We start from the raw sequence: 21,581 nt of genomic DNA on the forward strand, positions 1-21,581 counted from the left end.
ATCCAGGTCTCTTTCTACGGGTCCCTGCTCTCCTGGTTCATCATGTTGCTGCTGGGCCAAGCAAGCTGTCTCCCTGACTTAGCTGGGCCCTGAGCTCCTTCCAGGTGGAGTACAGAGGCGGACCTGGGGCCAGGGACCTCAGATGAGGGGCATCTCCTGGCATGAGAAAGGGAGAGTTTTCTTGGCTAGGTTAGTGTTCTGCTTGCCTGTGGGACTTCTGTCTGAAGGGGCAGAACCACAGGGGAGGCCTGTGTTTTTAACTGTGGCCTGGCTGGTATGTACTGGCTATATGACCCTGGGCAAGTCACTTACCTGCTCTCTCAGGGAGTGACCTGAGCAACTCCACAGCAAAGGAGGATAAGTTGCAGAGAAGGTACCAGTCTGGACTGGGGGAACATTTTCTCACTGTGTATTTCCCCAATCCAGTGAAATCACTGGTCAAAATTCCATTCCCTCTTCTTTTCTCTGCCTCTTTAAGACTGGCAAAGCACTTTACAAACAGCTCATTTGAGCTCCCACAACAAACCCACATGGGAGGTAGTACAAATATTATATCTGTGTAACAGAGGAGGAAACAGGCCTAGAGTAGTGTGAAGTCACTTGCTTCTGGTCATACAAATTGTAAGTGGCTGAGCCAGGCTTCACCCTCAGGGGCTTCTCGCACTGTGTCCATTTTGCCCTCATTGCAAATTGTGGGTAATTCCACCAGCAAATTGTGGGGGCAGCCAGAGGTCATCTCCATTGCCCTGCTTTCTCAGGCTGGGTGGAAACTCCCTTTGACTTTCTCAATCCTGACTGAAATTCCTCCTGCAGACAAATGAGAAGGGTCAAGTTGTGACCAAGACGGCCCTGCTGAAGCAGATGGAGGAGCTAATTGAAGAGCCGGGCCTCACCTGCTGCATCTGCAGGGAGGGCTACAAGTTCCAGGTATGACCAGGAAGGCCCTGGAGACTGGGAATGGGGAGGACTGGCTGGACAGTGACTGCACAAGGCAGTCTGAATGCATTCAATAGGACAGTGTCACCTCATCTGGGAAGATGGCCTTGGTGTCAGCTTGGCACTCTCCGAGGTGATGGTCCTCCTTTGGAGTGTTGTTCTGTCTCATACTTGTCCCAGGCTCAAGACATAACATGACTATAAATTTGGTCCCTTTAATTAATGACATGAAGGAAACTGATGTTGCCACCTAGGGGTGACCTAGGAAGACAATTAGAAATCTCTGATAACACTAGTCTTTACCTTTCTTTGTTTCGAGGAGAGCAGGGACTCACCTGACTGAGTGGCTTCAAGGTTTTTACTTGGAGCATAGCCCACATGAGGGGCAAGTGCCCTGGGATGAAGGCCGTTGTCCCTCCTGGCCTCTCCATGTTGCAGGCTCTTTCAGAGTTATCCATATGGCTTTGGGGGCAGATCATTCCAAGAGGGCATTTTCATTTCATTTTCAAACAGATGGAGTGAAAACCCCCTGGACAGCTCAGTCTTGTTTCTGGCTTTGCTGTGTCAGGGTCCCCTCTCTGAGGATAGACGCCCTGGGCTGCCTCACCTCCACTGTGTGCTTTGTGCTCAGAAGGGCCCAGCAGCCAGTTCTCTTCTGTCCTCTCAGCAGTGCAGCCCTGCTTCTCTCCCTGTTATGTTGTTTTTGCCTTTACAGCCTGCCAAGGTGTTGGGCATCTATACCTTCACCAAGCGGGTGGCGCTGGAGGAGCTAGAGAACAAACCTCGGAAGCAGCAGGGCTATAGCACTGTGTCCCACTTTAACATCGTCCACTACGATTGTCACCTGGCCGCTGTCAGGTAGGTCACAGCAGGCTCCTTTAGCCTCCTACATTGCCTGGGCCTTCTAGGAAGGGCGGGGGCGGGGGGCAAGAAGTTGAACCAATGAAATACTGGGCAAGGTTGGGAAGGCTTTGTAGACACAATAACAGCTCACATTTCTGCAGCACTGTAAGGTTTATGTAGGGCTTTCATCACATTAAGCCTGTGAGGGAAAGGAAGCCTAGGGAGGTAAACTTGGATGTGATGTACTTGTGACTTCCCACTTCTGTATTGTACTGCACTTCACTGCCTCTCATCTTCATCATTGACATTTCTTTAGCTCTTTGAAGGTCTACAAAGCATTTCCTTCACAACAAACCTGTGAGAATGCTAGTATAACTAGTATTATCTTAATTTTATAGGCGAGAAAATGGAGAGCCAAAGACAGCTGGTAAATTTAGCTGGGGATTTGAACCCAGCTTTCCTGGCTGAGTTAAAATCTTTCCACACTAATCTAACCCATCCCTGAGTAGGAATCCCCTCTACAATGACCCTAACAAGTAGCCACCCACTCTCTGCTTAAACACCTTTTAGTGAAGGAAATCAGCTACTTCCCAAGGCACTGAGTTTTAGACAACTGTAGTTATTAGGAAATTTTTCCTTTTACTAACCAAAATATGTCAGTCACTCAATAAAAGGGCACTCACCGGCCTTGGGATTCAAAAAGTCCCAACTTCCATAAGTCCATCACATACAAATTTACTTCCAAGGCTTCCTTTTCCTGATCTATGAGCCAGGCACTGTGCTAAGCAACACCTTTTTCCATGTTACCCAAGGTCACCAAGATCAGGAACTCAGGCACTGAGGTGGGGGTGTCAAACTCTACTCCTTCCTCAAAGGAGCTGACTTTTAAATACATATCCAGTAAGGCAGTTCTCTTCATATTTTGTTATATTTACAAATGATCTTCAGCTTTATAGCATAATCCCGGTCAAAGAAGCCACTTTTGGCCAGCTCTGAGCATTACCACAGATACTTGAAGAAAGTAGATGCCCTGATCTAGCTGAGAATGAAGAGGAGGTAGTACCAATCAGGCGCTTAGGATATGATAGATCCTAGGACTGGGAGCTGAAGGAGCCCACCAGCCTCATCTGGTCCAGGCCCTTCGTTTAGAGGGAGGAATCAAAAGCCAAGAGTAGTCAAATGACTTGCTCAGGGTTGCAGTAACACCACTTGGTTGGGGGCAGCTAGGTGGTGCAGTGGATAAAGCACTGGCCCTGGATTCAGGAGGACCTGAGTTCAAATCCAGCCTCAGACACTTGACACTTACTAGCTGTGTGACCCTGGGCAAGTCAACCTAACCCTCATTGCACTGCAAAAAAACCCCCAAACAAACAACTCAGGGTTTCTTTCAATCAATAAAATGGAGACAATGAGATCATAGGGACTTTAGAGGTTATCTAGTTAAAGTGTTTCGGGATCATACATCTAGAGCTAGAAGGGATTGTTGCCACCCCAAGAAGTAGATGGTACAAGAATCATTACATTCATTTTACAGAGAAGTGAACCATCTGGTGCAGCAGCCAGGCTTGCTCATGCACTGTGACTTAGGATCACTTGGTCTAAGGGGGCACTTCTTCTGCTCCATTGCTCATTCTTTTGCTGTCTGTCTGGAGCAGTGACACTGACCCTCAAAATGTTGCAGGGGAGCCATACCGTGGCACTTCGTGCACTTGTACGAGGGCAGCTGAGAAGGGGACCTGTACGGAGCTCCATCAGCAGCCGCCACCAAGGATATTACCCACCTCCCTGGTGGGCTGCCCATGTTGAGACCTGACAAGGAGCAGGCCACAGCTGGAGCCCTCCCCTTCACGGGACCTGGTGGGGTGGGTCCTAATATTCTCTTGTCCTCCCTTCTCTCCCTAGATTGGCCCGAGGACGGGAAGAATGGGAAAGTGCGGCCCTTCAGAACGCCAACACCAAGTGCAACGGCCTCCTCCCGGTCTGGGGACCTCACGTCCCAGAGTCAGCTTTTGCCACTTGCTTGGCAAGGTGAGTCTTGAGCTCTTGGCCATCTTATGTGGGATTCCTGGTAGTGAAGATGCTATCAGCAAGGAGCAGTCTCTTTGTTAAGCCCAAACCTGGATGATGAAGCTCTCTAGTTTAGTCATGCCAAGACCCAGGCACCATTTCCTACCACTTATGTCAGGAACAGACTAGGTCCCTTTGCCCACTTTTGCCCCATGCCCTTGAGGGACAGATACTGGACAGATGTCAGTCCCCAGAGGCACTGCCAGAGTCCAGTTGTGCAGCGTTATCAGCGTCACCGTAGTAGAGTGGAGATGGATGACTTGAATGATATAGGATTGTGGAGGAAGGTTTTTACAAACCTTAGAATTATGTAAACATCAGCTATTACTCTTAATTTTATTATTGGGCCTCTTAGCCCCAAGGATCTGGGTGAGAGTCTCTGGAGCGGATCAAAAGACAAAGGGATGAAGTGGGAATTCCTCTTATGAAGACACTAGTCAGAAATGTTGGTATAGAAATGTGGGAGATGACAAAAGGGTTCTGGAGCCCTCCTAGGGGAGAAGGACAGAAAGAGGAGTGTGGCCCATTTCCTTTTATGGGATAATAGGGTTTGGAGCTGGGAGAGACCTTGTTTGTTGTCTCATCCAGCACTCTCATTTTCCAGGCTGTACTGCTAGATGAGAGAATGGAAGAGTCCAGTAGAAATTTAGCCCATTTCCTCTGGCATAGCTCTGTATCTGTCTCTAGTCAGTTTGGTTACGTTAAGATCTACAGCCACAAGATGAAAATTCCATATCCATGTGTATTGGTGCGCTCTCTAGCCCCTGCTTTCACCTGCAAATCTGTTGCTGGTCTGATCCACTTGAATCATTTCTGTGGCCTGGTAGGCTAAGGAGACCTGGCCTGGGCCCAGTAGGAGGTGGTCAGGAAGGAATCCTCTCTTGAAACTGGATTTGCAAAAGGGAGATGGTAATTTTTTAAATAAGGAGTTCATGTTTCCATTTCCTCTCCTCCTGATCTTTCCTTCTGCTTTCTCCAGACATAACACGTACCTCCAGGAGTGCACGGGACAGCGAGAGCCCACTTATCAACTTAATGTTCATGACATCAAGTTACTCTTCCTCCGTTTTGCCATGGAACAGTCGTTCAGCGTAGACACAGGGGGTGGCGGCAGAGAGAGCAACATACACCTCATTCCGTACATCATTCACACCGTGCTTTATGTCCTGAACACGTACGTCAGTATCCCTTCCAGTCCGCCCAGCCACTCTCCTCTTGCCCAGTTTTTTTGTTCCCCATGCGTGCTTCCAGAGTTGATGCTACAGGGAGACCATCCACCTCTGAGATGTGACTGTCAGTAATAAGGAGAAAAGGAGATGGCATCCCAAGTACTGTCCTTGCTTTCTCTGTGGGCTGCCAGGCACAGCATTCTTGAGCTGCGTCATCAGCCCAGGGCATGACAGAAAATGGCTGCCAGTGGCCAGACTAAGGGCCCATTTGTTCAAGAGAACCTGAGGCTGTTGCCTTCATCTCCTTCCCAGACCCATTTGGGGTGTGTGTGTGTGTGTGTGTGTGTGTGTGTGTGTGTGTGTGTGTGTGTGTGTGTGTGTGTCTCTCTCTCTGTCTGTAAGTCCATGTGTGTCTGAGGAAACTGATGCTGGCAAGTGGGGGATAGGACCCATGATCACCTGGAAGTGTCATCTGAATGGGAAGGCAGCCAGGAGAAAAGGCAGTTTGGTTCATCCAGACCTGGATTATAGAGCAGATAGCTTGACATCTAAAAGTGCTGTAAGGAGCACTTAGGAGGACAGAGTAGGCAAGTCACAGAGAGAATGAACACCTCCCTGCCTGTCCCACCCACATCTGCCCAGAACAACAGTGTGTCCCAGGACTTGGCCAGTTCCCCTGAGTTCAGTTGAGGCAAGAGGACAGCTTTCCAGTCCTTTGCTCAGTCCTGCCTCACACTATAGTTCTCCCTCCCATTTCCTAGTAAGAGAAAAGTCTGGTCTCATTTAGAAATAGAAAACACCCAGGGAGGTCTATATTGGAATGCATGATGTCACTCACTAAAATATTTGGTCTGCCACAAAGCAGTACCGATATGGGTGTCACAGTGTCAGTGAACTTGCCATTTCTGCATGCTGCACTTGGAAATTCAGCCAGGGCCCCCGAATTCATGTTTGTTCTGCCTTTGCTTTGGCAGAAGTCTCTCCCTTTGTTTCTCTCCTCGCTGTGGTGTGGCTTCCATTTTGTAAGGAGACGCAGCAGAGCTCAGAATGGGGATGTAATTGGCCTGAGGTTACCCAATGAGGGATTCCATTCTGGAGCTCCAGAGAACTCTGTTCATGCCACTCACCTAGCCAGGGCCAGAAGTAAGGCCCTTCCCTGCCCTGAGGCTCAGAGGGTGGCCCAGAGCGCTGGGTCAGACTCAAGTAGAAATGCACCCTGTTGGTTGCATTTTGAGGTGGACAGCCACAAACTAACATTGGCTGTGTGTGCTCAGTTGTATTTTTATTTATTTTGTTCAGTGTTTTCTAATTGCATTTTGATTTGGTCCTGGCTTCTGCTGAACTTGTGTTTGCCACCTCTGGCCTAGACCACCAAGGGGGGAAGTACTGGGCCCAGGGTCCCATGATCAGTCAGGATCAGCAGTGGCCCCTTCTCTGCCACATATACACCCTTTTGCCAGTTAGATTTACACTGACAAAAAACCCTTCCATTGTAACTGATTGCAACTCCATGCAGTTATTTCATAAATGTGTACAGCAAGACACATCCAAAGGTTTGGATAACTCAGTGTAAAAGCATCCCTTGATGGTGGATTGTCAGTGGGGCCCTTATGCACGAGACTTCAGGAGTATCCTGCAGTGCAGGGAAACAAGGCTCTTACTCCTCCATACTGAGCTGTACACTCAAACCAGCCTGCAGAGGCACGTCCTGGCGCCCCACAGGCATTTCTCCTTGTGGAAAATGAAGTTTAGACAACAGGGTCTCCAAATTCCCCTATTCCCTTCTAGCATTCTTTTTTTTTTTTTTTAGTGAGGCAATTGGGGTTAAGTGACTTGCCCAGGGTCACACAGCTAGTAAGTGTTAAGTGTCTGAGGCCGGATTTGAACTCAGGTCCTCCTGACTCCAGGCCCGGTGCTCTATCCACTGCGCCACCTAGCTGCCCCCTTCTAGCATTCTTGGTTGCAAGGTCCTCCAGGGCCAACAAACACATCTGTGTGCCTTTTGTTCAGCTCTGACATTCTAACACACTGTTCTCAGGACCCTTCCAGCTCCCATATTCTCTAATTATATCCTTAGCCATTGTCTGAAGCGTGGGGGAAGGAAACAGTGTTTCTCTTGCATTCCCTCCCCCAGTTTCCCCCAGACCACTTTCTCAGGCTCAGTTTGACGTGCCTGCTATCCGCACACCTGATTCCAAGATGCCATATGGGGGGCAGCTGGGTGGCGCAGTAGATAAAGCACCAGTCCTGGATGCAGGAGGACCTGAGTTTAAATCTGGCCTCAGACACTTGACACTTCCTAGCTGTGTGACCCTGGGCAAGTCACTCAACCCTCATTGTCCGTCCCCCGCCCCCCCCCCCCCCCCCCCCAAAAAAAAAAAAAAGACATCCAAGATGCCTGATGTAGAAGGGCAGAGTAGGGAGGTAGGAGCAGTGTTGGATGCAGAGGAGAGAGAAGGCCTTGTCTTGATGTAAAGAGAAAAGGAAACGCTTCACTGCAAAGATACAAATGTGCCCTAAGCTTTGGGTGTAAGTTGTGTAAAGGCATGGACGACTGGCGGGCAGGGTTGGGGCCCAGTGGCGGCTAATCTGGGAGAGCCTCAAAGAGGAGCTCAGTGGTGAAAAGAAGCCCGGGCTTCACAGAGTTTGGTGGTGGTGGTGGGGGTGTTCTCTGTATTACAGAACCAGGGCAACTTCCCGAGAAGAGAAGAACCTACAAAGCTTTTTGGAGCAGCCCAAGGAGAAGTGGGTGGAGAGTGCCTTTGAGGTGGATGGGCCCCACTACTACACCGTTCTGGCCCTCCACATCTTGCCCCCAGAGAGATGGAGAGCCATTCGAGTGGAGATCCTGCGGAGGCTCTTGGTGATCTCCCAGGCCCGAGCGGTGTCGCCAGGGGGAGCCAGCAGGTCAGTAGTCACAGCCTAGCCTTTCTCTTTGTTCCTTTATGAAGTGGCTGCCTTGTGGTCTTGACTAGTGTATTCTCCCAGTATTTAAGAGTTGCTTAGCAACATGTATGTACTAAGTGAAGGAATGTTGATTTGACTCAGTAGCTGATGTTAACCCTTTCTTGTCCTGTCAGCCGAATTCATTCATGTTGAAGCCGATGCCCATGCCTGACAGTTGGCTTTTACCCCTGACAGTCCCAGTTCATTTCCCTCCGTGTTGTTGTTTTCAAGTGACTGGAAAGTCACTTGCTATGTGAAGGTTCTGAAATTCAAGCCAATCGAGTAGGTAGGTATTATAAGAGAGACACAAGTGGGGAAGGGCAAAGAGCCCTGAGCAGATTCTAGTAGAACTCATTCATCTTGAAGCATAAGACAGGACTAGGTCAGAATGGAAGGCACTTGGGTCTTCCTTGTCTGATTTTAAAAAGAGCAGGACATTCAGCATCCTGGGATAGAATGGCTCTGCTAAGTTCTTGCTACATATGAGGCACTGTGCTAAGTTCTGGGAATTTAAAACACACACACACACACACACACACACACACACACACAAAATAGCCCCTCAGTTATCCGATATGGGGGAGAAGAGGCAACATGTAAATCAGAGTAGACGGCAAAGCCCTAGGAGCTAGGGGGGAATCAGGCCTCCTGGAGGAGGTGGCACTTTACCTGAGTCTTAAAGAAACTAAGATTCAGAGGTTGGGAGGGAGAGCATTCCAGCCATGAGGCACAGAGACAGGAACACGAGATGGATTGCTATATGAAAGGGACAACATAGAGCCCAAGATGGTGGGATCTAGAGGACTGGAGCACAGTCCACGGTCAGAAGGGGCCAGGTTGTAAAGAGCTTTAAATGCCAAACAGAGGACTTGATCTGTGATCTCAGAGGCAATATGAGGGAGCCACTGGAGTTAATTGGGGGAGGGTGATGTGGTCACTTTGGCATTTGAGAACAGGAAGGATTGCAGTGGGGAGAGACTCAAGGCAGGGAGACCAATTAGGAGGCTTCTGAGAGGTGATGAGGGCCTGGACTAATAGGACAGCTATAGGGTGGGGACAAAGGGATGTATTGTGAAAGTAAAAACAAGAAGATTCGGCAACATAACTGGAGGAGACAATGCTGACCCCAAGGCTGCAGACCTGGGTGACTGGGAAGATGGTGTTCCTGGCAGGAGCTCTGTCCTGGTGATGTGTATTGTAGCCCGGGAGAGATGAGGGATGGATCGCTAAGTCTGGGAATGATCTGATGGAAGGTGGGAGCTGATGAGATTCTCAAGTTCTGTCACCCTCTTTCTTCCCCTGACCTGCTCCTGTCAAAAAGCCAGAGTTCACTCCACATTTTCTGCCATGCCCTCAACCTCAAAATAGCTCGATCTTAGAGACCTTCTGGACAGAGGGGTGAAGCACCCCAGCCTAGGTCACTCAGGGAGGGAGTGGCAGAGCCAGGGCCCAGACTCTGGGCTCTGGGCTCTGGGCTCCCATTCCAGGCCTCTTTCTGGTAACCATTCTACCTCCTCAAGAAAAATTTCAGGCAGAAACAGGCTGGTTACTGTCAAGCTTCCATGATTTGGACCTAATGCAAAGTTCCCCAGAAACACTCTTTCTGAAGAATAAACTCCCAGTAAATAGGCCGTAACCCCCTGTGCTCTCCTCCAGATCTAACATTCTGGGACCTAAGGACGCTGGGCCTCTCCCACTTTTCCAGGGTTCCCCACAAGGCTAAGACCCAAATTATTAATAGCTAATTTGCTGCCTGAGACCTGGAATAAGGCGAAGTTAAGGATATTGGGCTACTGATAAAACTCCTCTTGTATTATTGGAAAATGTGGTGATTGTTTATTTGGTTCTGGCTCTGGAGAGCAAGCATGTGATCTTAAACAGGCCCCACAAGGGCCTGTTTGAATTCAATTAAGGAGCTGGAGTCCATTACCATCCAAACCAGTTAGAGAAAAGATGATTTGGTTGCAGCCCAATTAGGAAATCCTGCATTAGCCACACTCTGAGTTGCCATCTCTCTGTAGCAATTTAGTCACCTTTACTAATTGGCTTTAAATAATTAAGTCGGGTAGAGCCACCCAAGATTTCTGCTTACTAAAGCAAGGCAGCCAAGGGGAACAACACAAGACTGTAAGTGGTCTGGGAGAAATGGGCAGGATTATTACTGGCAGAGACTGGGTCTGTATGGTGACAAAGACCCCTGCAAGGAAGGAACTGTGCTAGAGGTGGGTCGAGGAGACTCCTCCTTTTCATTGGTGCCTTTGTCATAGGTCCCCACACGATAAATGGGGAGAGAGGGCTCTCAATGCATAGAAGTCTGTTATTGACTACTAACATTTGTGTAAGGGAGATTCAGAAATGAACTCCTTCCCCAAAACTTCTTTTTTTTTTCTTTTAGTGAGGCAATTGGGGTTAAGTGACTTGCCCAGGGTCACACAGCTAGTAAGTGTCAAGTGTCTGAGGCCGGATTTGAACTCAGGTACTCTTAAATCCAGGGCCGGTGCTTTATCCACTGCGCCACCTAGCCACCCCCTCCCCAAAACTTCTTAGTGTTTGACCTAGCACATTCTTATACCTCTGCCTTTCCCCTTCCTCTTCACTGCTTAGTACAGTGCTTGGCCCATAGTAGCTGCTATAGGAATACTGATTCCTTTTCTTCCCTTTACTGTCCAAATACATAAATTCTCAACTATTAAGATTTCAAAGACTTTGCAGCTGTCTGTGGCTAGCCACACATTGCAGTGAGTGAAACGTACAAAGAGTTGCCAAAGTAGATTAGCATTATCATACAAGACACCTGCTTCTCAATGAGTTTAGCCTTAGAAAGCAGCAGGGAAAGGCTTCCCACTGTGAGAAAGGAAGGGGAATGAGTGCTCAGTGGGTAGTTGGTGGCATTAGAAGAAGCAGGGAGTTTACCATCCCATTGCAGCTAATTGTGCTTCAGCTGTTCTGTTGACTCATTCCTACCTTATTTAGAAATTAATTGAGGAAAACTTTAAAAAATCCAAAAAACAAAAACATTTTAAAACCATAAACTTGGATATATTTTGAAACAAGAATGTCATCTTTAGTAATCTTGGACTGTCAGAATTCTAGGATACCTAAAAGATCGAAGAAGACTCTTATGGTTGGAAGAACATTAGATGGCATTCAGTGCCCCATCCCATACCATGAAGGCATCCTTTATGCCGTCCTGAGAAGGTGCTCACCCAGTCTCTGCTTTGTGCTGTTCAGACTTCAAACCAGGAACCCAACATGTTCCACCAGAATCCTACACAGATACTTTTGCACCTCTAGAGCAGGGACTTTGGGTTCTTGCCTGCTGATATTTCCTTTCGTAGCAGTCCCACTGTGATCTTTTCCTAGAACAAAGATCTTTTCAGAGGATGTCACAGGGGTTCTCAGAAGCTGAGTCCTTGTTTTCTAAGGAAGAGACTGAACTGAATCACTGGATTAGTTGAGGATGAAGCTAGTTGGAGACCAAGGGGTGTGGTAAAGAGCATCAGGATTATCCGAGGATTTAAAAGGTGTTAGGATGGTGCCAGTGCACCCTATCTTGCGATTCGTCAATTTGGAGTTTCTGTTCTTTATTTGGAATGGTATGTATTTGGTGAATTGTATTTGTTTGGTTCTCCTGGCTCACTCACTGTTAAAGCTCCCTTCTCCCCAATCTCACCATCCCCACCCTCTTTGCCCCTCAAAAAAGTAGGGAAAAAGGAGCATGGGCCAAAGCTGGGAAGGGCTAAAGTAATGTGAATCATCTTGACCTCTTGGTGTCACACTTCATCTTTTAAATGAGAAACCCCTGAGCTCCCTGCTAGCTCTAAATTGATCATACTCTAATCCAACCACCTCATTTTGCAGACAAATGTGTATGGGTTGCATTCATTTTTAATTGATAACAGCAGGGACATAATCACTCAAATATAGATTTTGACTTAAACTGGTAGTAAGTACATCTTTAGGAAGGGAAATTGTTGTAAAGTTACTGGTGTGTCAGAGTATATCAGAAAAAATATAAAGCTAAAAAAAAAAACCCACATTTTTAGCACAAGACAGGGCTACTAAGGAGAGCCATGGTGGCATAATATGGAGAGAGGGCTGGCCCTAGAATCAGGGAAGACCCGACTTGAAGCTCTGTGACTTTGGGCAAGTTGGTTAACATAGCATCGCCTTCAGGCAAACCTCTTAGACTGTAAATTACAGAAATCCAGGTGTTGGTGTTCATCAGTGGAGGCAATTTTCACAAAAGCAGTTTGAAGATGCCAATGAAATCACAGGTGATCCCCCTAAAAATAATGATACAGATGCCGTCCTTTTCCCAAACCCAGTTTAATTAGCTTCTTTTCATATAAAAGTGCTGGTTTTTGCTGAAGTCATTGAGAATGTTACTATTTAACAGGCTAAACTCCAGGTTTACCTAACAAGTGGTGACTCCCTCTTTCATTTTAAGCTGTTTCATGTGAGAAACACGTGTACTCTTGGAGGCATGTGAACCAAAATATTGCCTGATATTTGGCCACAATCAGAAATTTCAGTTTCCTAAGACAGACATGCTGGCCTTGGAATTCATGTTTGGCAGCTCTCTGCTTCAGCACAGTGGACATGTTGTTACGTCAATGTGGCAATTCCTTCTGTTGGTGGAAGTCAGCCCCTCCCCTGTTTCCTTTTTTAGGAGATTGTTGACCATGGTCTCCTGTAGATAGTCCACAAAGGGTCTACCTCTTGTGCTTAAGATCTTCTTGTAGGGGGCAACTAGGTGGTGCAGTAGATAGAGCACCAGCCCTGGAGTCAGGAGGACCTGAGTTCAAATCCAGCCTCAGACACTTAACACTTACTAGCTGTGTGACCCTGGGCAAGTCACTTAACCCCAATTGCGTCACTAAAAAAATAAAAATAATAACCAAATATCTTCTTGGAGAATCTGTTCCATTTTGTGGGTACCAGTGCAGCACCTGTCTAGGACTGGCCTTCCTTCTTTTCTGATCCTGTGCTTCCTCAGCGACCTCTGGCAGGCCGTTTCTTACTCACAGGCCACACAACAGCCCACTCACCCCCACTTTGAGACGGTTGGCTAATTCACTTAAGCGTTTTCCCTCTGAGAGTCTGAGGTGAGGCAAATCAGGCCTGTTCTGAAGCATTTCTAATGTTGCTGACAACTCATTTCTGTCTCCCCCAGACTGACAGATAAGTCGGTGAAGGACTACTCAGCCTATCGTTCTGCACTTCTCTTTTGGGCCCTAGTCGATCTCATTTACAACATGTTTAAGGTAAGGAAGCTGCCTATGGCTCTGCTTGGGTCCAAGCAGGTGGCAGCCTTCGGTGAGCCAGGCGATGTCCCCAAGGATGGCTTCCCTCCCTCCTTCTCCTCACATACTCTTGCCGAGAACCCAAGGTGACATAGGCAGGGGAAGAATCCCTTCTTACTGTTTCTTTTTGAAGAATGTCCCCTTTCCTGGCTCCCAGCTCAGTTTCCCTTCTTCAACACTGCTCATACTTTCATGCTGTGTGTTAGTATATTGTATTTTGTGGTGCCGGCAAGAATTCTTAGGCCTTTCTAGTCAGTGCTTAAGCCCCCACAAAGCACATAGGGCAAAGACAGCAGGTTGTAGCCATGTAACTCTAGGCAACTGATGTCCTCTGTCTCGTCCTTAGTTTACTATCTATAAAATGACCTCTAAACTCTCGTTTAGTGTTAAAATTATATGATGAGTAATAACTCACACTTAGTGCTTTCTCACAATAAATAGCCCAGGGAGGTAGACAGTCAGTTCAAGCAGGGCTGTCATAACTTTACATGGGCCCAGAGAGGCCAAGCAACTTTTCTACAGTCACACAACTCAAGAGAGGTACAAGTGGAACTCACATCTTCTGGCTCCTAGTGTCCTTCCACCCTGTGAGGGCTGAGATCAGGATAGCTAAGACTGCGGCCCACCTCTCTACTCTTCAAGCACTTTGTTTTCCCAGGCTGAATGAAACAATTCATTTGGAGCCTTCCTTTGCAAGTGCGGGAATGAGATATTCTAGAGAAGGAGGGGTTTGGGCACTTGTAATGACTTGCCTGCCAATCCCACCTCCTCTCTTTCCCCTCACCTTAGCTAAGTGAATAATACTGGTTCAGGTGAGACAGTGCCTAATAACGGGTTATTAGACACAGAATGAATTGGGGTTTTGTTGTTCTTGGAAGCAAAAAAATGTCCTCCAGGTATAACTTTGATGTTTATAGCAGGTGGCGTGTTTTTCCAAGAGACTGAAATAACTGGATTGTCTTAAGGAAAAACCAAATTGACCTTGAGTCATGTTTGTCTCTGACCCTGTCTCCTGTCGGTTCTTGCAGAAGGTGCCTACCAGTAACACAGAGGGAGGCTGGTCCTGCTCTCTAGCTGAGTTTATCCGCCACAATGACATGCCCATCTATGAAGCTGCAGACAAGGCCCTGAAAACCTTCCAGGAGGAGTTCATGCCTGTGGAAACATTCTCAGAGTTCGTGGATGTGGCTGGTCAGTGTCCTGCTTTGCCCTCTTATTTCCTCATTTAGAAATCCCTCAGCAAACTGTGGCATTGCTACCACTAGTGTCCCTACTGTAGACTCTTTTTGGCCCCTTCTATATACTTGAGGATCAGGGCAGATGGACAGTGGGGGTAAAGCCCTGTGGAACGTGGATAAGATCCAAATGCTCATACACATCATTACAGCATAAGTGCATTCAAGGCTCCAGAACAAAATGCTTATGAGATCCAAGGGGAAAGGTCTTATGAGGGTTTGGGGGAGCTTCCTGCAGCAGGTGGCATACAAGTTGAGCCTTCAAGGATGGGTAGAACTTCCATAGGTGGAGAGGGAGAAGGAAGGCTGTTCCAGGGGGAGAACAGAGGTGTAGGGGCACAGGCATGTTAAAGGATGAAGAATAATCCTGTTAGGCTCCAGCTGAAGTGTAACATGTGTTAGGGCTGGAGAGATAAAGGCACTCCAGAGTGTAGAGGTCCTTTAGTGTCAGGCCAAGAAGTTTGGAATGTACTCAGCAGCTAATAAGGGACCATTATTTTTGTTTTGGTTTGGGTTTGGTGAGGCAATTGGGGTTAAGTGACTTGCCCAGGGTCACACAGCTAGCAAGTATTAAGTGTCTGAGGTCAGATTTGAACTCAGATCCTCCTGAATCCAGGGCCCGTGCTCTATCCACTGTACCACCTAGCTGACCCAATAAGGGACCATTATTGAGGAATACGCCCACCAGTTCTGGGCTGAGGATTCTGGACATAATCTGGGTCTGTGATTTGTTCAGACACATGGTAGATGTGTCCTAGGAAGTTACCTTAAGTACAAGTTAATTGAACTGCCCAGGATCACATGGGAAGTAATTGTTAGATTTGAACCCAGGTCTTCCTACATAAGGGATATGAATCTGACAGGCAGTGAAGGATAGAACTGGAGGAGGTGGGAAGATCCTTTAGGAAGCTACTACATTAATTCAGGTGGATAGTAATGAGACCCCGTACTGGGGTGCTGAATGGTGGTAGAAAGAAGAGGGATGGACATCAGTGATGTTATCTCCGTAGAATTAATGGGTAGGGGTGCGCGCGCGCGCGCGCGTGTGTGTGTGTGTGTGTGTGTGTGTGTGTGTGTGTGTTGCCCTTTCTTTTTAGATGAATGAAAGAGGAGGGAAGAGTCAAAGATGCAAGGTGTCTTGGACAGAGATAGAAGGAGGATCAGGTTTAGGGGGAACAATTAGAACCTCTGTTTCAGAATGCTTAATTTGAATTCCACTTTAAAAGTCATCACCTGAGTCTTCAAATCACTAAGCCAGAACTGGGAGGCATTCCATTCAAAAACACTTGTTTAAGGAAACATGGGAAGGAGTCTCTGCTGTCACAGGCTCTCCCTGGCAGACTCTAGAAGATTTGTGGAGATGCTATCTATCCCCCTTCTGGGCCCACTCCTGTTTTTGTGGTGGCTTGAGAAATTAGCATGTGAATGGAGGCTGCTCTCTGGGGCTAAACTCTCCCATCGTCCTGCTTGGTTGACTCTCCCTGGATGGAGCTAGGAGCTCCTCTGTCCCTTCTGTCTTGTGGCAGAATCTCCACTTGGTGGGAGAAGTTACAGGTGATGAACTTGATCCCTTTGCTAAGCATCTGAGCCCTAGAACAGTCTCTCCTGTGTGTACAGTCCTTTCAAGGGTACAAAGCACTCTCTTCCAGAAAATCTCCTTCCATCCATTGCGACAACTCCCTTGTGATGCAAGTAGAGAAAGATCAGATTTTTATTCCCATTATAAAGCTGAGGAAACTGGGGCTTAGAAAGATGTAGGACTTGTCCAGAGTCTCTGGGAAGTGGCAGATGCTCCTGTGTACCCTCCAGGCTTCTTACTTGGCTGGGTGGAAAAGCTTTCAGCATTCTGCTAGGCAAGAGAATGCAGAATGAAGAACAAACTGTACCATATGTCCGTGTCGTGGTGCCCCTGTTTCTGTTCTCCGTGCTTCATGGCTGATAGTGGGGGCCTAGCTAATACCAGGCAGGGAAGGGATCACCTGAGTCAGGGCTCTTTGATCTGGGATGGATACCATATACAGGCAATACTAAAGCCAAGAGAGACCCTAGTTATCATTGGATTCAATCTCTTTCATTTGTTATAGATGGAGAAATCAAGTCCCAGAGAGGACACTTGCCTGAAGTCACTATTAATTCAGGTCCAGATGTCATTGGTTTTGTGCAGAGGCTTTTGAAAGGTTGATAGAGCATAAAAAAGTGTTGCTAAGGAAGTGAGTAATACTGTTGAGTGGACAGAGCCAGGGGCCTGGAGTCCAGAGATTTGGGTCTTTGACCAGCCTTGACTGTGGCCCTGGGAACACTTTTTCAGTTGTAAAGCACTCTAGAAATGTGAAATGCTGTTATAATTGGGATCATCGCGTTAGAACTGGAAAGAACTGGATGGAGGTTGTCTGGTCTGACCCCCTCCTTTGATAGACCAAGAGGTCCAGAATCTCTCAGCGACTCACCAGAAGTCACCAGGCAGCATTTAGCAGAAGAAGGATTCAAACGCACGGCTTCTAACTAGAAATCCCGACGTGCAGCCCGACCCATTAGATTGGAGCTGAAAGAGATGCTAGAGATCAGCTGTCTGACTCCCTCAGACAAGTGAAGAAGCTGAGGTCCAGAGGGGTTGAGTGCTTGGCTCCGCATCACACAGGCTCTGCCTCTCTGTAAAGAAGGGTTTATGAAAAGTAGATTCCTTCATTTGATTCTTACTATTTTGCCAGGCAAGTATCCTAAGGATTATTCCCATTAGAGATGAGGGAGCATAAGCCCCCGAGGTTAAGTGACTTCCTCAGTTAGCACGGCTAGTGTTTGACAGAACCAAGGCTCGAGCCCAAACCTTCCGACTGCCACTCCAGCGCTGCCAACAAGGTGTTGCTCTTTAAAATACGCTATAAAGATCAGCACATTTCTGCATGGAAGAGAAGGTCTGGGCAGCAAAAAGAGCTCTGGCCTCAGTGTAGAAGCCTGTGCTTGGACCCAACTTCTGCATGTTAGAGCTGAATCGTCCTGTCCAGTCCATTGCCTTAAATATAAAATAGGGATTTCAGTCCTCATGTAGACTTGCAGGCCACCTGACTGACTAGATGGCAGTCTAGACATGGCCTCTGGTCTTCACAACCTCCCAAACCTCTCAGACAGAAATCATATGCCAGAGATAAAGTAGTTTCAGCTGTCTCTCCAATCCAGGAAGCCAGGATTCCAAACAATGTTAAAACTCCATGAACTAAGTCCTAACAAGTATTCGCTCCATTCCTGCTCTCCCATCATTCACCATGCTCCCAGCAGCAAAACTGCCCAAGCCACCCCACAGGCTTGTAATAGAGCTCACCTCTAAAAATGCTTCCGAGATCCAGACTCCATGAAATTCAGAAATGTGCCTGCTGCACCAGAGGACTGAGGAACAGGGGAAACAGTGATAGAGGGGCAGGAGAGACTGTGCAGCACTCCACTAAACCTGAGGGACAGAGTCCAGCATCCAGATGGCACCAGTTCTGCCCCCTCCCCCAGAAGTCACTTGAGACAGAGACCTTGGCTGCCAAACTGAATTGTCCAGTCAGGGTGGAAGCTGAGAGCTTTGAGATCTAGCCCCCAAGGAAACAGTCATCAGAGAGGAGGGAGTCAGAAAGTGAGCAGTGGGGGAAATAAGGAAGAAATGGAAATGACTAAAGATCAGGAGGAAGAAAATTCAAAAACCTCGAGGTAAGCAGATAAACCAGCAGGGAAGACATTAACAGCAGAAAGAAATAATGGTCTCCACATTTAGCACAAGCGTTCAGGCATATGTCGGTGAATACTGCGAAACAAGGGAAAGTGATCCAATACCTGGTAAGGCAGAGGACCCTGTGGATTTTGAGGAGAGCTTGGTACCACAGCATGTTGTTTCTGAATGGTTTAAAGGAGAATAAGAATTGGGAGAGAAGAATTTTAGATCTGCACAGCAGAAATAATCAGCCAAATTGGAAAAACTTGAATCCTTCCACGGCAAGTCTTCCCAAGAAAACAAGAGAAGATAATTGATTGGGAATGCAAACGCATAAAAGTTTTTTGTTGTTCATCCTTCATTGTCGAAGAAGACCAATGACATCAGAAGGGTGATGTCTTGACTTGCAAGTGAATTGGATATAAGTGAAGCAGGGCTGTGCAAAGTCACCAGCCTCACTCTCATCCAGAGTCATGGAAGTCAAAGACAACCTGGGAGAAGCATAAAGCAATAACGTTAAAGAAAGTATGCTCTCCAAATAAGACAGGATTCATAGGGGCAACTTAAGGATTATAGGTCTCCCAACAGAGCACAACAGATCAAAAAGCCTGAACAAGAGAAATAATACGAGAAAACTGCCTGGAACTTGTGAACGCTGTCTCCAGAAAAAAAACAACAACAAACAACCCAAGGTGCAAACTCCTAGATACAGAGTGGTTAAATTGAATGATTCCATTGAAAAACAACAAATGTCACAGGTGACCAGGAGAAAGACCTTCAAATATAAGGGAAAGGAGATTCTAATGACAATACTATTCTGCACCCACCAGAAAAGGGTTGGGGGAGAATGGAATAACGTGTTCCAAAGAGCAGTGGGCCTTAAAGATGCAGTCCAAGGTGACCTCCCCTGTAAACCTCTGAATCATAAGTGAAGATGGATGTTTGACTATGCTTGTACTCCCTCCCTCATAAGGAGGGCTGTTGTGAAGAACACATTGTAAAGATTAGCTTGTATTGTAGAAATAGTAGTAATGTTTTAAATCATCATCATCATTATTTCCGCAGTACTTCATTCCAGAAACTTGGTTACTGAAGTGATGGTGATATTATTATCATCGACCTCAATCGTGTGCCTCCTCTCTCTCCCAAGGGACCATAGCCGATGTCCTTTAGCCAACCCTATTTGACTATTCTTTGGGTTTGATCTGACTGGGAGCTCTGTACTGATTTACCCCTTTTGTTTCTGCTTGAGCTCAGTCATCCCACCTCCATCTACATGAGCATCTATTCATTGCTATTTGGAGGACTTCTTATTTCTTTGTCCCTTCCTTAGGGACGCGGCCTCTCTTCTGTTAACAATGTCACCAACTGGCATAAGGAAGTTTGCAAGCCGACATGAGCTCCTAGCAGAGAAGGGAGGGGAGGGCCTTTATAGCTGTGGACTCTTTGCTTTCTGTCCTGCCCTTCCCAGAAAGTGAAACTGAGGAAGAGCTGGCTTCAGGTTAGGGCTGAGGGGGTGGATTACAGAGGGAAAGGAGGAGAGGAGAGGCAGTGCTGTTTATCTCAGCATGGTACAGGGAGGGGGCAGGAGCCGATGGAACCCAGGGGCAAGTTGGGGCGGCTGACTGCTTTTGTCAGGGCTTTATGCTATAACTTCATTATTTTTCCTGAGCTGTTATGAATTCCCAGAACACACAGACACACCTATTTTCAAATGTAAAGTTGAGGTATTTCTCCCCCCAAATTCCAGTAGAGCTGATTTCTACCACTTCTCCCTGATATCCTTATGCATAAATGAGAGTTGGTTATAGTTCCCATGCTGACCCATCCTCTCCTAACTATTTATGGGCTCCCTACTATGTGTAAGGGTCCTGTGTTTAACCCAGATGGTGCGCACAGATGAGACCAGCGTGGTCGCTGCCCTTATGGAGCCTGTCACAGCCCAGGGGCTGGCATGCTAGCAGGGCAGAGAATTAGAAAACAACTCAAGAAATTGCCAGGGTTACAAGGGAAGTACAGTCCAAATGACTTTGGGGATGTAGAGGAGGGCAGAGGTCACTTCTCCCAAGAGGCCTTGGGGAAGGCTTCTTTAGTTGGGCTCTGAAGAATGCCTGGGATTGTGTCAGGGGGGGAAGGAGTGATGAGGGAGTGAGCAAACATTGGTGCTGGGAAGGAGGGGGCAGCCCACCGGTTTATTCCAGGAAGTGTGCTGAGGTTAAGGGGCAAGAGCAGAGGGCTTTGGCGGGCAGTGGGGAGGCCAGGCCCCAGAATTCACCGTTTGGCAAATCATGTCCTCCTGCCTCTAGCTCCCTGATTAAAGGAGAGCCAGATGATAAGGCCAGCCTTTGGCAGGCTTAGGATCATCCTCACAGAAGTGCTTTGGGGGGCTTGGAAGGGGTGGGGATAGCTGACCATTCATTAGCTCTGATGTCCCTGTTGTCCCAGAGTGCCAGAGGCAGGCAGCCCGAGTTTGAATCCTGGTTCTGCAGTTGCTTAGATGTGGGACTTGGGGCAAGCCATTTCCTCTGCCTGGGCTTAGCTTCCTCCTGTGTAAAATGAGATTGTGCTGGTGCTCCCTCAGTCCCATCCTGCCTGAACAGCGTTTCCAGGCTGATTTTGCTGTGCCCCAGGGTGGGTGGGTGGGACTTCTTGTCCTGAAGAACAAGTCCCTTTCTTTCTCCCCCCCTGCCCCCCTCCCCCCTTGCTCTGGGCTGTGACTTGGCCAGGCCCCCCCAGGCTTCTGGGCTCATCTGATGCTAACAAATGGTCCTCTGCTGTTTTCCAGGACTCCTCTCAGAAATCAATTTTGCTGACAACTTCCTGAAGGATCTTTTGAACTCAATCCCCTGACCACCTAGTCCAGGAGAGTGACCGGCCAAGATGGACCCCAGCCTGCCTTCCGCCCCTGTGTTTCTCCTCTCCTCGTGCTTTGGTTTCTTTCCGAGGGGCGCTGCCGTTAGCGTCCCCGTCCCCCGCGGTTTGTGTGGGAACTGCTTGGGGGGGGTTTAGACTTTGCTGTTTTATCTTGTGTGTGGTGCATTAGCTATGACGTTATACATACGTACCCCAAGCAATTGGAGGACCCTGTACATACCAAGGGGCCACGGGTTGTCCTGGCCAAACTTAATACTTGAGTGTGCACATCTTGAGAAATAAGTGAATGAATAAATACCCATTGAAAAGGACATTTTGGTTGGTGCTTATGCCTGTCGGTTTTGCTGGTGGCAAACTGCTTTTCCTTGAGCAAACCCAGTGATTTCCAAAGTTCGGCAGAGACCAGTGGAGGCATCCGGATCCCTTGTCTTGGAGCCCCTTGGTGGAGCAGGATGGGAGGATGTCAACATGTCTTGGCTGGTACGGAGCCCACTAGTTGGAGCAGCACTTCTCTCCT

General features: G+C 47.7%; 1 protein-coding gene across 2 annotated transcripts in view; it reads left to right on the top strand.

Moving 5' to 3' along the window:
- Window positions 1-21,375, top strand: part of UBR4 (ubiquitin protein ligase E3 component n-recognin 4) — a 145,444-nt gene extending 124,069 nt beyond the window's left edge. For both annotated transcript variants that reach the window (XM_043995493.1, XM_043995494.1), the window contains 8 exons: window positions 814-927; window positions 1,652-1,794; window positions 3,682-3,807; window positions 4,826-5,020; window positions 7,698-7,922; window positions 13,138-13,228; window positions 14,296-14,458; window positions 20,976-21,375. In XM_043995493.1, coding sequence (XP_043851428.1) covers window positions 814-927; window positions 1,652-1,794; window positions 3,682-3,807; window positions 4,826-5,020; window positions 7,698-7,922; window positions 13,138-13,228; window positions 14,296-14,458; window positions 20,976-21,040 — 1,122 coding nt within the window. In that variant the 3' untranslated portion in view covers window positions 21,041-21,375. The remainder of the gene's footprint in view (window positions 1-813; window positions 928-1,651; window positions 1,795-3,681; window positions 3,808-4,825; window positions 5,021-7,697; window positions 7,923-13,137; window positions 13,229-14,295; window positions 14,459-20,975) is intronic.
- Window positions 21,376-21,581: the final 206 nt, after the last annotated feature.

The sequence above is a fragment of the Dromiciops gliroides genome, chromosome 3, assembly GCF_019393635.1.
Source record: "Dromiciops gliroides isolate mDroGli1 chromosome 3, mDroGli1.pri, whole genome shotgun sequence".
NCBI classification, from domain to species: Eukaryota; Metazoa; Chordata; class Mammalia; order Microbiotheria; family Microbiotheriidae; genus Dromiciops; species Dromiciops gliroides.